A 17,694-nucleotide genomic window follows, 5' to 3' on the forward strand; every position below is an offset into this window, starting at 1 on the left:
TTGTATTTCTTTCTGTAGAATGAGCAGTCGAAACGATACAAGTTGATGCCAAAAAACAATTTAAATGAAATACTGGTTGCCAATATTATTCTAGACCTCTATCTAGCTAATAGAAACTTACATAGGTCTATTGCTTGGACAGAGACATCTCAACCCGAGCGTAAGATATCAAGCCAAGAAAATACCATTATGTCTTACTAAAAAATGGGGGAAAATACATGTTGTGTGTTGTTATAAAATGTAGTCTTCTCGCCTTCAAATGTGTCCCTTTTGTTACCGCTCTTAGTGTTCCTCTTGTTATCACACATTGTGTCAATCTTGTTTCTATTCTTGGTTTCCCTGCTGTTTCCACTCTCTGTGTCCCTGTTGTTTTCCACTCTCTGTGTCACTGTTGTTTCCACTTTCTATGTCCCTGTTGTTTCAACTCTCTATGTCCCTGTTGTTTCCACTCTCTGTGTCCCTGCTGTTTCCACTCTCTGTGTCCCTGTTGTTTTCTCTCTGTGTGTCCCTGTTGTTTCCACTCTCTGTGTCACTGTTGTTTCCACTCTCTGTGTCCCTGTTGTTTCCACTTCCTGTGTCCCTGTTGTTTCCACTCTCTGTGTCCCTGTTGTTTCCACTCTCTGTGTCACTGTTGTTTCCACTCTCTGTGTCACTGTTGTTTCCACTCTCTGTTTCCCTGTTGTTTCCACTCTGTGTCCCTGTTGTTTCCACTCTCTGTGTCACTGTTGTTTCTATTCTCTGTGTCCCTGTTGTTTCCACAATCTGTGTCCCTGTTGTTGCCACTCTCTGTGTTCCTGTTGTTTCCACTCTCTGTGTCACTGTTGTTTCTATTCTCTGTGTCCCTGTTGTTTCCACTCTCTGTGTCACTGTTGTTTCCACTCTCTGTGTCCCTGTTGTTTCCACTCTCTGTTTATCTGTTGTTTCCACTCTCTGTGTCCCTGTTGTTTCCACTCTTTGTGTCACTGTTGTTTCTATTCTCTGTGTCCCTGTTGTTTCCACTCTCTGTGTCCCTGTTGTTTCCACTCTCTGTGTGACTGCTGTTTCCACTCTCTGTGTTCCTGTTGTTTCCACTCTCTGTGTCCCTGTTGTTTCCACTCTCTGTGTCCCTGTTGTTTCCACAATCTGTGTCCCTGTTGTTTCCACTCTCTATGCCCGTTGTTTCCACTCTCTGTGTTCCTGTTGTTTCTACTCTCTGTGTCCCTGTTGTTTCCACTCTCTGTGTCACTGTTGTTTCCACTTCCTGTGTCCCTGTTGTTTCCACTTCCTGTATCCCTGTTGTTTCCACTCTCTGTGTCACTGTTGTTTCTACTCTCTGTGTCCTTGTTGTTTCCACTCTCTCCTTGTGGCTGTTGTTTCCACTCTCTGTGTCCCTGTTGTTTCCACTTTCTGTGTCCCTGCTGTTTCCACTCTCTGTGTGGCTGTTGTTTCCACTCTCTATGTCCCTGTTGTTTCCACTCTCTGTGTCCCTGTTGTTTCCACTCTCTGTGTCCCTGTTGTTTCCACTCTCTGTGTGACTGTTGTTTCCACTCTCCGTGTCACCGTTGTTTCCACTCTCTGTGTCCCTGTTGTTTCCACTCTCTGTGTCACTGTTGTTATCACTTTCCGACTCACTGTTGTTTCCACTCTCTGTGTCCTTGTAGTTTCTATTCTCGGTGTCCCTGTTGTTTCCACAATCTGTGTCCTTATTTTTTCCACTCTCTATGTCCCTGCTGTTTCCACAACCTGCGTCCCTGTTGTTTCCTCTCTTTTTGTCCCTCTTGTTTCCATTCTTTGTATCCCTGTTGTGTCCACTATTGGTGTCCCTATTGTTTTAACTATTTGTGTCTCTCTGTGATATCGTCCTTGAGAAGTGGCGCTATCATCCTTTGACCCTGTCATCATATAACTGTATGTGGCAATTATCGTGAACGTTAAAGATCCTCCAATATAACTGTGAATTATTTATAAATCTATACATATTTACAAAAGGTAACGAAGAGAGAGCAGAGATAATTTATCAACATTTTCAAAACAGTCCTTCATCTTTTTATTTTATTTTTACACATTTTATTGTGCTAACACAAAAGGCATGCATATACAATCACAAGAAAGTATCATTTCAAATATTAAACACATAATAGTTCGATGGCCTTTGAACTAAAATGTCTTCTGTTTATTCATCCTATATTTTTAAATTATTCAAAAATTGTTTTCGGCCTTCAGTGACGACATGATAGAGCCCGCTAATATATGACGTCATTTCCTGTTTTTGTGTTTTACATACAGGACTGGTTGCAAACTGCGAAGTGTACTTTTATGTTTAAGATGGTGATATTGATGAAACAGCATGAATTTCTCCATCGATTTGAAATCACGTGGGATCAATTTGATTTTTACGTTAGTTTTGTTCTATTATCTTTTTAATGTAATAATTCCTAAAAGTGTATATTTATTGCCTCATTCTCGACGCCATATTTACTATATGTGACCGTTTGATGCGGATCCTGATAATTCTATATTTTTGTTTACAATAATTACTAAATTCATGGCGTAGAAAAAACCTTGAGTCATTATTTTTAAACAAAGCCCAAACCAAAATGTGTTCAAACAATGTCTGACATATCCTAGTCTGTGCAAACGTCTACTGCATTTTAATAAGAAACTAAATCCGTGGAAGCTATAGGCTATAATTAAAGGTATTTGGATGTCACTTAGAACAAAGTATCATAAACGTTAAGAACATTTTTTTCACATTTATATGTATTAAGTAATATAACTATACAATTTGAAGACTTATCCGGATACAGAAGCGATATGAATTGAACACCCAATAATGCACGTCTTTGAAGGTCAGTCACAACATTTGATAGTGGGAGTAAGGACTCGAGAAGATGACGCCAATGTGTACTCACCAGAATAGATAATTATGCATTATGAAAAGACGGAACAGGAAAGAAAAATACATCAGAATTCCTCATAAGTCATTCAAAGGAAGATGATTTATTGCTGAAAACAAATATCGAAAGAAAGGAAATTATTCCATATTGATATGGAGGGTACTTATACATAGGTGTCAATAACGGTTCCGTTTGGATCCGTCACTTAGCAGGACATTTTAACATTCTACTTGCATAATGACGTGACTTTTGATTGATCATTATTCTTGACTCCGAATATCGAATTCAAAATTTTTGGGTCATTATGCAATTATTCATAATGTGAACTTTATAATGACCATAATGACCATGTTGAGTACAAAATATGGAGACAGAAAAGTTTATCACAGTGTAGGGATTTTTTTTTTCTGAAATTGGTATTAGGAACAGCTTTTTTTTTTTTTTTTTTATTTTTTTTTTTTTTTTTTTTGGGGGGGGGGGGGGGGGGGGGTATTTTGATTTCTTCATTATTTTTTTTTTACCTGTTACCACGCTTTTGTAACAGATGGCATGTTTTGCCCAAAAGACACATTCCCATAATTATTTTGTTTGATGATGGAACGCAAAACCATTTTTGTATTACTATGATCACTAATCAAGTGGAATAATCCGTCCTATATTAATTGTTTGGTAATGAATTTGTGTGTTTTTATCGATTCAAGCAATGAATTAATTTGCATTCTTGAATACGGCAATCAGTTTCGTTCGGGATAAAACCTAATCTTGTGTAATTTAAGTCCTGGATCTATAGCTATTTAATCGAGACGGGAATGTGTAACAGGTTACACTAGTAGACAGCCATTCTACCAGGATGTGTAAAGGAACCTAAGAGCACAATACTATCGTACTCTAAAATTCCATTAGTCCAATATCATCTCAGACTACATGACGTAATCAGACTTTGTCAGATCAAATAACAGTAGACCACATTGTTTGTACATTATACTGACTGGTTAATGACAGTGTGTAAAATGACATTGATCTATAATAGACCCTGCAACGCTGTTCATCATTTATATTGAAATTAAGCGTATATTCACTGTGGTCAGAAACTGTGATCGCAACACTACCCCTTTACTCATTCTAAAATGACTATCTTAATCTAGATAAATTCGTAATATCATTAGCAAAAACTGTATGAACTTTGAATATATGATATAGTACTTTCTCCATCTGCCATTGACAAACCGTGTCTTCATTGTGAGCACTTTATATATGTGTGTGTTTCGATACGATTTAGATATGTTATAATAACTTAAATACTGCTTTATTACTCGACTGACATAGTTACAATGAAAAGTAAATACATTAGCAAATACTCACTTGGATTGACCTAGATTTACATGCTAGGTGTCGTTGACGAGACAGAAGACGCTTACTCTTCCTGAACATCTGGCCTTCTTCTGCTAGCACTTTTTCAGAAGTCTCAATTGTAAATCTGAATTTCGTTCATAGTTTGCCCTAGTTTTATTGAATGTTAGTTTGGATTATGATTTCGTTGATGTGTTGATATCTACTTGTTTTTTTCCTGGAGCACAGGCGACCGATATGTGAGACTTCGTTGATAAATTTCCAATGTTGGTGTTTTGTCGGGTCTCGTAAATTCAGTCGAAGTAATCCAGTCTTTCGTATACATTACAATATCGATTATTTGTTGGCAAAATGCTGTATAACTTTGACGTCATCTGATTGATAAAATCAAATCCCAAATTCTTTTGGAAGCATATCCTCTTCTGTGGTGGTATTTGATTCTAGCTCTCTCAGCGGAGCGTTTTCCGTTTTCTGTTTTATATCAAATCAAGCAAACGAAATCTGCATAATTCTGTCAATGAAGGGTTTATTTTCGAAGATTCTTTCACCAAAACACAGTTAATTTAATAAATTCTCGTAGTTTGAACAACACTGATACTTTTAATGCTTTCATTGATAACGTTAAAGACATGGATTAAAAATTTACTTCCACTAAATTGTTTTGCCCAACAAAATTAAACATATGTAAATCAAACTAAGATTGACGTCTTAAATTGACGTCACTACAGTAAAACTTGAACCCGAAAAAATATTCTTCAGGACATAAACAATTTAGAGAAGTCATCTTGGTGAGGTTTTTTTTATTTTTATTTATTTTTTTTTTTTTTTTTTTTCTGTTTTTCTGTTTAAATGCACATTAGTTCATAGACTTGCGTGAAATCAGATAACCTTGAACAAGCCAAGATCGGAACAACCGCGAACTATTTGCACTGTGAAAACAACTGTGCAGTACTTTGTGCGTTCACATCATACTGGTTGTCTTACTTTGGGGTATTTGCCTTGAAAGTATAACGCTAAAATACGATTGCGGTATATATCGCTTCGTTGTGTTTACTTGCCGAAAAGTTATCATGCGCTAAATCTGATTCTACTTAACTAAGTTCACATGAAATATCTGAAAATATGGTATTTGTCACACTAGTATATAAAATCTTGAAATTGATTTGAGATTTCAAATCCTGGAATCACAACTTCTCTTCATTTTTAATGGATCTATATATAAGGTACCATTCTCCCAGCGTTTAAAATGACGCTTTTATATAAGACCCGCCTTACCTGTGTGCATGTATATATTGTTGTAAAATGGTAAACCTGTTTCTGGAATGTCAGCAGTCATCTTAGTCAATTTTAAATTTGTAATATAAAGGTAATTATAATCTGAAATGGTTTATTAGAAATGCATGAATAAAGTTGACCTTACCTAGTTTATATGTGTAAATATATGTAATCTAGAGTCTCCATTAAAGAATAATTGGTAGTGTTATTCAAAGTAATCATACATCAAGTTAAATACAATGATATGAACATATATCTCGCTTTCACTATAAAATTTAATATGGATCTTGATTCATCATGTTAAATGTGCCAAGATAATATCTACATCCCAACAAAGATAATGGCTATTTCACGAGTCCATCTCTTTGTGCCGAAAATGATACGAGATCGTGAAACAAATACAACCAAACATTTCGTACGAAAGAGTGTAGGAAATATAATCCACTGTACAGGTCCTAATTCATAAACAATAAACAGTGCAATATTTTATTGATTCGCTATGGTGCCGTGCTCATTGCTTCGCGATTCGAGGTAATAGCACCAAAGTACTTTAATAAAAGATACGGTTGCTAAGCCTGGTCATCGTTGGACGCTGTCGTTACCTCGGTTTGCGCTGATACAAAGACTTTACACATTAACTTAATAGACTAGCTAGCAAGTTCGATTGAACAGGTGCAAAAAGTAACAGGTATTAATCGCGGCATTCAGACAACGCCGTGGCTCATTAGATAGATAACATAATAAGATATTTCCTGTCTCCATATCAACGGACGTTTTTATTCTCCTATCTTGTCTACCGGCTGTTGTCTGTTTGGTCGTAGCGTACCTCATCATTGTGTCTTTAATTAACGGAACTCCGTTATCGATTCCTGGTTTCCTCTGACTAATTTGTAGTGATTGTTACGACGTCTTTTGTCTTAGTACATGTAGTTAACATCAACAACATTTAGGGTCACTTAGTTCATCATGTTCTGATGACGAGAATATAATTTATCACAAAATTGCCATCTGATCATGAGATGTGGCAAGATCTTCTAACAAACTGTTGACATACCTCTGTGAACTAACTGTGTTGGCTATGTTGGCTGACTTGTTGTTTTCATGACATGCTGAATTTTATCGAATTGCTCTTTAAAACTGGTCACAAACACCTTGCAAAGCCCTTTTCATAAAACTTTGATATATGATGATAACGTCTTGTCTTTGGATAACAAGAAACTAATTGACCTCGTCCATCATATATACTCACCAGAATTGGAAATTATAGTGTTCTACATCAGCCGTCTATCATGATCTTCTCCTACAAAGAAACCAACATTGACAGCTTTCCACCAAGCTGGATGATATGCGTGATGATTTCAATTTCTCTATTGTGAATTTCCCATTTATTGATAGCGACATACCTGCATTCACAACCTATGGTACTTACATGCCGCAGTTGATTGAAGGGCCTGTTCCACATATCACGATATTTTTGCAAGATTTCGTCAACTGACAAACTCATCACATGGGTTTCTCTTTGTTATTTTATGTGTTTCAAGATATCTCAAGTATTTTAAGAATTATTGATTCCACCCTCATAAGTCCAAATCAACAGAATTTTAGTACATCTGTTGCTAGTTACAGCTTTGTATTCCATCTCTATAAATGGTAAGCAGCTATAGCCTTGCATGCTTTACGGCGAAGGATGTTTTCCCCTGGTGCTAACTGCGCTGCTTTCAGATTAACTGTTTTGATGTTGCATTTTTATCGTTATTATGCACAAGAAATCGAGTATATATCTATTTTCAGATAGGGATAGAATACTTCGAGCAATACAGTTACTCTCTAGATTCTGTTTTGTTTCAGCAGCATATTTGCAACCTGCATCTAAATGTTTAAAGGCGATAGCTAAAATTTGCCTTAATGTCAACGCTATATTCCAGAACTTGCTTCAGTTAGACTATCTGTGATGGTGTTGTGACATCAATCGTTTATATATTTCGTTTGCTTGGTGTCATGTCGTTTTGGACCATTTGTTTTCATTATGTGTTACCCCTTATAACTTTTCCTGTGTAAATCGGTAAGAATATATTACAGGTTTACTATTAACAATGACGGTTTCATTAAACTTTTCATCTATCGACAGTAAAAAGGCACCGTGGCACAAACCCTCTACTACCTACAGAAATATTCTACAAAGTGAAACTGACAGTGTCAATTTTAAAAAAAGGACGTCACGCAAATGTTCTTTATTTTCAAAACTTGTAGTTTGGGAATCAATCGAGGAAACAAGATACCTTGAAATTGAAATCAATATAATAAGATAATAATCGCATTGTCGCGACTTTCTTATTGGAATTAACGTAAAATTGAATGATTGAAGCGATAAAGTGTACAGTAACGAATCACAGATGTAAAATTCTTAATTTGTAAAATTATCTAAAAGTACAAACCAATTCCAATACTGACAGCAAATAGATTGAAAACACGATGAAAACTTTTTAAAAACACTGTATTTATGTGCAAAGAGAAAATTGTGATCCGGTTTGGTCTATCCAGAGCCTGTGCTAAGCAAATGCGAATATAAAGTTTTAAGGTACGAGTATTATGTTCTACTGAAGTGCAACTTGGGAGGATAATTACATACCAAGGAGTAGTTATATGAGGTAGTAATACTGGAACATAAGACTCGTTAATTCAATGTTGTTTTTATTCCAGTATCTATTCAGTGTTAGTAGTTTTATTGTAATCACTGATATTTCAATTTTCTCACCGTTTGATGCCTTGGTTGTGGTTTTCATTCTAATTTGATGTACCATAACATGCTTCTAAATTGTTGTTTAAAGGTATTAAAGACGTTTGAGACAGATGTACAATCTTCTGATCGCTGAGTAATAGTAGATTAAATCCTCTAGGTTCACTGTTACCGTACATGCCAGGATTTAATTAATTCTGATCGCTACCCCTAGTGACGACACGTTTTTAGATAATACCCACATACTTCATACAACTGTTAAATTATTCATGTCCAAAATTTACAAATTGATTTAACTATTGGTTTAATTATACCTCGCTGTCTTTATGTTAACAATAGTATTTCCATAATTTTTTAAAACTTCTACATATAAGATGAATTCAAGTTAATAAAAATATGGTAAATGTTAAACTAATTTTAATGTTTGTGACCTTGGAAATCATTACACGTATTTTTATACGAAATTAGTTATGTTTACACAGTTCTGTCCCTTTTTCATTTTGTAGGGATTCCTCTTTTTAATTTTTTCTTAATTTTGCGTTGTTAAATCGAGTCTCAGTTTGAAGTTCTTGAATGAACCAAGGTTTATATGGCAGGCGTCGTCGATGAAGCAGAAGACGCTTACAATACCGGAACACCTGATCTTATTCTCCTTGGACTTTTTCGGGAGTTTCCGATTATTTTTTTCTTTTGTTCACATTTTGCCCTAATTTGAGTTTGGATTATGATTATGTTGACATTTTGAAATTTTTATTATATGGACGGTACATCTTTCTTTATTTGTCCCTTTGGAAACCTCGTGGCTTTCAGCATCCTTTAATTGCATACGCTTTAATTTAAAATTTTAATAATCAGTATTTATTCCTACATGCGCACTACGCCATATAAACATATGCACATTCAGACGTCAATTTTGTATATGTCTCCTTCGTACTATATAGATAAACATCGTTCATATTTACATGTGTCATTCTTTATATTATTCACTATCCGAATTTTCTAAAATGAGGATGTGGTGTTTAGGTTGTGATCAGAAAATGTCCATACGCTGACATAAAAACAAGAAAACAAAATGATAAAGTTCAATTTTGTTTATGTTCTAGAGACTAGGGCCCGTCGAATATTAAGTAAGTGACTTTATTTTCAGTTTTTCTTGACCCACCTATCGTCGCTGCCCTTCCGTCACCCATGTGACCGAAATCCCTATAATGCACTCACTGTTTAACATAGTACATCTTGTAACGAGGTAGAAATATATGCGGTATGTATAAGCATTGATAACGAAATTTTCTGCTCCATCGCTCGCTAACGATTTACCGACTCCGGCTCAGATCTCTCATAGAGGGCCAATTGGACATGTTATCATTTAAATAACTCCATAGCCTTGACGTGTAATAGCTTTATAAATGCTGTGCCACAGGCATTACTTGACTCTTGTTGTGATATCAATTAACAAGCTATCGGTTGGCGATACTCGCCTTGGCAGCGATATACACAACTGTGAGTTGAATTATTCACATACTTCAAGTACGTGTGGCCGTGTATAGGGAAATCTTTAATAGCAATATTGTTAAACAATCCCGAATATCGGTCATTGTATTGTATTGTTTTTTTGTTCCCTTCTGGAAATATCACGAGTGCTTTCTTTGGATTTAGATAGGACTTACATGCGTCAGCTCCAGTGGTATATTTATGAAGTTAATTCATATGTTGTGTTCAGTTTTTCATATATCATTCATAATAAAAACGAAAACATTACGTCAAAAAAAGTCTCAATGTTATGGAACACTGGCTGTGAGAAGTATCTGATAAGCGAACAGACCGACAGACAACGCAAGATATAATCGAGACCTGTCCAAGGCGGAAATCTGCAGTGCATGGATAATACAAAGGTAAGTTTGCTGCGAAAAATCATATTTCTTTCCATAACTAAGAACATGGCTGTTATGTTGTTGTATATTGCATTAATTGAGTGAGCTTAAACATATTCAGACCTATATATATATATATATCTTATGAATAAGATATCTCTCAAATTAAATAGCGTGGTTAAAGATAGCGTTTGAATTAATGTTGCGGATGTTTCAAATTACTAAGTCCGGTTTTTCAGTATTTTAACTGATAAAAACAGAAAATATCAACATATTAACATAATTACAACCCGAACTTAAATGCAGTAAAACTAGGGCATAATATGAACAAAAGACGTTTTAAACGGACACTCCTAAACAGTACAAGGAGCATAAGAGCAAGTGTTAAAGTTATAAGAAATATATTAACCTGGCCCCACTTGCATAAAACATCTCAGCTTGAGATTTCCTCAAGTCGAGATTTTCCTCAGCTAATATCTCCTTGAAAATATCTTGTATAAAAATTCCTCAAGGAATTTCAGGACATCCTAGCCGATGACTTCCTCCTGTTCCTTGAGAAAATTTTATACAAGCCGTTCGTTATATGCTATCACTGAACACAACAACGGATAGGAAACAACCGATCTGTGCTGTAGTAGCTGTGTTCAAGAATCTTAACCCTAATTAGTATTGATGAAATACGATGGGACTCCCGTATGTTTGTCATTGTAGTAGTCACCAGGTTTTATAAGGAGATACCGCTTTAAAAGGAATGGCTAATCACGGAATAATAAACCACGCAAAAAAAAAATAAGTTATTACAAGTTCACAACGCATGCAATGTTCAACGAAGCAATTTTTTTCATTATTCCCTTATTTTTTTCATTTTTTTCAACAATTGTGGGCAAAAAATGTTAACTCATATCGGTCATTCTTAGAAATGTTCTATCAAAAATTAAGATAACATAATGTGGAAAGAAAGCAGAGTACCATCAGAAAACCACGTGATCACCAAGGTGACCCAGGGCCTTTTGACGTTCGATAAAAGAATCGAACACCGATCGCCTATAAAACTGACGGCTGTGTTACCGTGCTATCTGAACACCTTTTATCTTTTGATGCATTTAACCTATGTGTGACGACGCCGCAGCAAAGTAAACAAAGTTTAACAAGTAATGCTTGACATTGTTGTCATAATAGATAAACAATATTTACGTCGTTATATCACAAAGCATGTACACAGTAATGTTTATTGTCAACTAATACAATTGTTGCGAGAGGATTGTACAATGTATGCAAGGTAGGTAACGTTAACACTATTATTTTATTTTGCAATACGTTGTTAATATTTTCGATAAGAAAATTAGTTAATTACCACAGTAATGTTTATTATAATGAGATATTACTCACAATGACGTAAGTTATAGGCTGAAATAAAATCGACGATTGAATCTAAACAATCATGGACTTTTCTAAACATATCTCCCAAAGATCATTGAGTTTCCTGCAGTGGGGATTGATACATATCAATATTCAAATATTCTATAACAGCACGCGCCTTACCATCGAATAATACAATTTTTACATTCATATGGATCACTGAATACTGTAATAGAACATTATGTAACATCATAAAAGGGGTCGTAACTTGCTTCCAAATCAAAGCTTGATCTTGATATAAAACAGTAGTATAATAAATATAAAAGAGTTACAAAAAGGGAGATAACATCAGCAGAACCAAGCATGGAATCGGACGATAAAAGCTTTGTTACTTATGCTGGCACAAAGATCATGAATTATATTTCTCAACGTTACGTCATCGTCACAGTCTTGATATCGTCCCATTTCATAATAGTATTACAATATCATTCTTCATCTTTTATTCATGTTTGATCATTAATGCTAATGATTTATGGATGTCATTTAATGGCCATTAATCTTGTAACCGGTCACAATATTTGACAAGAAAATTTGATCGATTATTCAGCTGAAAAAAACTAAATACGAATTTTTTGTCACACACATAACTATATCATTACATTTTGCTGAGACTTAATACTAGCATTGGTCGGATATAGACGTATTACGTCAATGGCATGCTCGTTTAGATAAAAAGTAATGATGTATTGTCCGGAAAAGTAATTTTTAACAATTGTTTATTAACAATGTTGTACAAGTCCGTTGGATCAAACTACAGGCAACTTACGATTTCCCGAGAAGGCTAAACAAGTGATGAAAGAAAGAGATTTGTGTTCAGTTAAGCACATTTAATCAAATTAAGTGATACTAACAGTTCTCAACATGCTCTAGTTTTGATATCTAATTACTTTTATTAGAAACAGAATGATAATGTAGATACGGATTTTTAGTAGGAAAGTAATATAAAATTCATTCCGTTCTGAGCATCTATTTTTCTCTAGAGACTGCTGGGAGTTCATATTGGCTATTTTTATTCATTGTGGCATGAATGCATTCCATCTATCAATAACGTAATACAAATATTCATATTTATGACGGTATCTAAGTGAGAGTGATTTAAATGCGTAAACTGACCTGCATGATGTATGGAAAAGGGACGTATTTTTTGTGAGTATTGTGCTACTGTTTTTTTAATTTTTGTAAGACGATTATCAGTACTTGTTCTCATGTTTGATGATCAGATGACACATCTGTGTTATCGGGTGTTGATAAAAAGAAGCTTTATAATAAATAGTTTTGTCGTTTATCAAACTCCTGGAGGATAACGACAATAAAGGCATTATCTGCTCCTTGTTCTTCCCGCTAAGTGCTTGTATCGTACTGTAATGACAATCATTTTCGGTGGAGTCTTTAATGTAGTTGCAGAGAACTTAAGGCATTCATCAGCTTTAAGCAGAAACTATATTTATGAATAAAATGGGAATAATGCTTCAACCCATCGCATCTGTTCTTTTATAGAAGGTTATCGAGGTAGTTAGCATTTAAGGTTTGTTTGTTGGTTGCAGCTGCAGCAGAAGTCTCTAGTAATTTCAAGAACACAATAGAATTGACGAGCACACAGTTGTTCAATCGAATTACATAGAAATTCATTTTATTCCTGCATTTCCGTTGTTATCGTTCTTATAGTAATTATCTGGGGTATTTATCTACAGAAAACGTATGCATGTACTTCATCAGCTCTCCGTCAATTTCTTACACAATGGTACATTCATTGCAAACGAAATACTGGGTAAAATTTCGATGGTTGTCTCTTAAAACGTTATTGTTTTTTACGTTTCTGAATCACTTTTCATATGCATGTATACATTATATTATATAGCAATGCTTGCTCGGCAAAGTGGAATTCCTTTCTGTTCAAACGATGGATCCCTTGCCTATACTCGTGGCTTTGCCTTTATGTGTTCTGATTCAGCAGAAATGTTTAAGAGAACAAAATAACAACCATCCGCCCACTTTGACTCTAGTGTTTTTTCATGAATTTTCATTAAATGGTGCCTTGTTGCAATATCTAAGTTTTTCTAGGTTTATATTTTCTACCTACAGTTTTTCCTTGTTTTAATTTTGACATGCTTTAGGACATAAATGTTGTACCTGCGTTCATTGAGAGTATTTGGGTCTCGCACCCTGCCCATAATAGCAGCAAACACCTCTACATACATCAACATCTCTCCAGTCAGTTATCAATGCTACACCAAAAACCATTTCTTTTTTATATTCAATTAATGTTTTATCTGAGTTAAAGCGTAAACTTAATGACTAGTTTTGTCTTACCATTTTGGTGCTCTTTGAAAATATAATAATTGATCAAGGAATATCTGTTATCGGATGCAGAGGTTTTCCTTACGCTTGATGTTTGAAAAGGAAGCCAGTCTGAGATCATCCTCAAAGCGCCGAAACATTTGTTTCAGCCATCAAAAACGAAATTACCTGACTGAATGTTATCACGGGTAAGGACAATAAAAACGTTCAATAGACGTTGCGTATATTTGAAAGGTTAGCAATTGCAAGCAGTTGCTGGGTTAATATGTTTGCTTTGTTGTCTGTGTATATCTAAGATATCAACGTTAGTTGATACAGGATCTGGCAGATTGAAACCGGATAGTGAAACAAAAAAATTCAATACAGTGAGCAATGTGTTCCAGGGCAACCATCACACAATAAAGATAAACAAATCGTTTTAGATGGTAATTATATAATACTATCCTTAGGTGTTTTCTTTGAAGATAGATAGACAAGCGCTAGACATTGATTTTTCATGCTTTGTATCAACAAGAAGCGATAAAGTACACAATAACGCTTTACTCTTACAAGTCTGGGACAATGAACTCTCTGACTGCATTCCACAGCAGGCCTCTGTCGCAGCGGTAGTTGTGTCCACTGAGAAAGGAAGGCAAATCGACAATGAATATCATGAAGAGCACTTTTGTTTTATTTCCCCTCTCTATTTTTCAATAATACGTTTTTTAAGATCTGTTTAATGAACTTCCTTAAATTACGTGTTTTAAAGGAAAACTGATTATGGTCTCAATTTATATTAATTTCAATGTATTTCGCTCGATTAATTTAGAGAATTATACTACATCTCGAAAATAACAATTACAGTGATTTCCTCCTCACATGTGTATCATATGTTCAAGCCAATTGCTCCACTACTTATTGTTTGGTTGATTTGATTATTTCATCAAGTAACTTGTAAGATATTGTCTCGTAAAACATTTTTTGTATACTGTTAACTCCCGTTTCGGTTTTTCAAACATTTGTGCTATATAAAGGGCACACGATGACATAAAAGTGGTGTTGATATACAAGTGCATAGGATCCAATGCTTTGTGCGCTTATCACTTAAGTTATAATGTGTACGTTTAAATAAAAATGGTTATAAATAGCCAATTACTGAATCTCTCTCCTCCAGACTTTTGCTTTGAGCCGAGTTCATCAGGTACAAGAATTGCTTAATCACCGTTGCCATGGTAGATAAATGTATTCCTTGTTTCTCATAATGTGTTGTCTAATTATTAGCCAACTCTTTAATTAAAAACATTTTATTACTTCATCGTTGGACAAATGTATTGCATTACGATTATACCGTTTCAATAACAACATTTTCACCATCAGCGAACACATAATTTTTGTAAAGAGTATTAACAAGGACATTTGCCGCCACAACGGCCCGTTCTGTAATTGCATTACTGTACTATCATTATCTCTTATAACTGAGACTGTCGATACATTTTGAACCCCGATCTCATATGACCCTTGTTGAAATTTATTGCAAAATATGATAATACGTTAAGCAAAATTAATTGTATGTTATTTCTAGTCTGATTTACCAGCTGTATGGTGGTATTTCTAATAGGACAATTTAAGCATGGTTGTCAATTTTTATACCATGACAAGCAGGAATGGCTTGACCGAGTTTGTACCAAACAGTTAGATGTAGGCAGAATTCCGCAATCAGACGATAACATTAAAAGTTTGCGTGGTGGCTTTGACCGTTGGATTTGTCATGTGAATTATGTAGTTATTGTTTTCTATGTAATACATACACGGTGTTTAGTCATTTAGAAATAGTCTGCACGCAATGTCCACTGCATAACAAAACAGCTTAAAAGATTAGAGGTCAGTTGGCTTTGCTTTCGATGGACCAGGATGTTATTTTAACGCTGATTCCTAACACAAAATAAATAAATTAATAAAAATTACTAAAGAGATTTTCCTAACTACTTATTAATTATTATCTATTATTTTGGTTGATTCATATTACATTACATTTCACAGAAGCATTTTCTTTTCATGACAACTTTCATTTAATTGTCGGAATACCCATACAGATACTAGGTCTAGAATTAAACCAATTACAATTTCAGTACAAAGGTTCTTTCCACATTTTCTAAAACTTATTAAAACAGTTTTAATAGACACACATCAAACAGGTGATGAGAGACTCGTGTGGCGACAGAGGAAATCAAACTGATCGAAAGAAATCTCAAAATCTAGACGAGTGCACTAACTCCATAATTGTTTTCAAATTTGCATATATCTAATAATTTTTCAAAGTACGTCAAATGTATGTTCTGAACCATGTCACTATTTTAATGAAAGAAAACGAAGCATTTGGATAACGGCAAACATCGGGGACTAAAGGTCAACAAGCAGTTTCCACTATCCATAATCTCGAAGACTGAACAAAAGTCAATGAGTTTAGAATTAGATACAGTTATGAAATTTCAAATAGCCAATCAGTCTATATTCTATTTCAATGAAAATTATAGTCATCATAAACGCTTCAACAGAATCGTTTCAGTGTGTTGAGAATGACATCGTTATCTTAAAACATCATGGCATTGGTATTGGAATAACTTCATCAATTATCTAGTTCTGATATTCAAATAGAAATGATGTGAAACACATCAAGAAAATGCCAAGCTCTCAACATAATACTGCTCATGAAGAAAAACAAGAAAAATAAAACAGGTGCTTCCGAGAGTAAACGTCCTCTGCTTTATCGACGACACCCGCCATTTAAACCTTGGTCGATTCAATAAGTAATGTCACGTTCACAAATAATAACAACGGAATCAACATCAAAATTAACGACGATCAACACGTCCAGCTGTATTTTACACAAAGAAATATAATACTTTCAATGAGATCACTACGGCAATTATAAAACTTCCCCATAATTTCCATCAACCTGCATCTTTTGAAACTGTGCGACGGGTATGACTATCAGGTCATGACTTGTTGCACGAAAATCATGATAATGGGAACAGACCTTTGAATATCGAATCAACTGTGGTATGTGATATGTAAATATCATAGGTTGGGGATACAGGCATATTGCTATCTAGAAATGGGAACTCCACAATAGGAAAATTGAAATCGTCACGTGTATCATACAGCTTGATGGAAAGCTTTCGTTGTAGGAAAAGAGTTTGTCGTGTTTTCGATTTCCAATGGTTGGTATATACGATGGATGTGGTCAATAAATTTCTTTTTATTTAAAGACAAGACGTCGTCAATACATCTAAAAGCGTAATTAAACGACTTTGCAAGGTTTATGTGACCCGTTTTGATAAGCTCTTCAATAAATTCAGCCTCGTGTGAAAACAAGTCAGTCAAGAGAGAGGCGCTGTTTGTTCCCATACGTATGCTAATAATCTGTTGGAGGGTCTTACCACAAAGATGTTGTCGACCAGAAACACGATCATTTTTATGATTTCGTCCTTCGTATATGTCTTCTTTGAATTAGACGTATTTTTTATGAAATGGGTCTCAGTATAGATTACTTTCATACATTTATACCGCCGTTTTCCTTTCCTGGAGTAGCAAATTCTCATAACAAGAAAACGAAGCGTTCCTTCAGATGGATTATCTGTGATAATTGGATTTGGAGCCACTTTCGGACTTTGTTAGAAATCACACGCAATGCTAAAAAAGCGTCTGTCTTCTTAACGCTGAGCACGCAATATCACAGTAACAATACAAGGGATAACGGTAAACGACGTGTCGTAAGAGTATATTGAAATACCTCTATCGAGTTATATCTCTATATAAACAAATATAGTATATCCTATGTACAGAATAAGTGAGACACTAACAGACGCCGGATCAGGTAAAAAGATAC

General features: G+C 34.9%; 1 protein-coding gene across 1 annotated transcript; it reads right to left on the reverse strand.

Moving 5' to 3' along the window:
* Positions 1-420: 420 nt before the first annotated feature.
* On the reverse strand, positions 421-13,732 carry LOC132561502 (uncharacterized). The gene is made up of 3 exons (XM_060226199.1): positions 13,659-13,732; positions 1,153-1,778; positions 421-1,106 (listed from the first exon to the last, which is right to left on the reverse strand). The coding sequence occupies exons 1-3, from the start codon at positions 13,730-13,732 to the stop codon at positions 421-423; spliced, it is 1,386 nt and encodes a 461-aa protein (XP_060082182.1).
* Between the last annotated feature and the right edge of the window lie 3,962 nt (positions 13,733-17,694).

This window comes from Ylistrum balloti, unplaced genomic scaffold (genome assembly GCF_031769215.1).
Source record: "Ylistrum balloti isolate Yb309-2 unplaced genomic scaffold, AGI_CSIRO_Ybal_v1 Utg371216, whole genome shotgun sequence".
NCBI classification, from domain to species: Eukaryota; Metazoa; Mollusca; class Bivalvia; order Pectinida; family Pectinidae; genus Ylistrum; species Ylistrum balloti.

Coding starts and splice junctions, on each gene's coding strand:
- LOC132561502 (XM_060226199.1), bottom strand. CDS start 13,732: ATGTTGATGTATGTAGAGGTGTTTGCTGCTATTATGGGCAGGGTGCGA. Junction 1,779..13,658: donor AATACTCTCAATGAACGCAG/GTACAACATTTA, acceptor TGGACACAACAG/GGATACAAAGAATGGAAACA. Junction 1,107..1,152: donor ACAGAGAGTGGAAACAACGG/GCATAGAGAGTG, acceptor TGGAAACAACAG/GGACACAGAGAGTGGAAACA.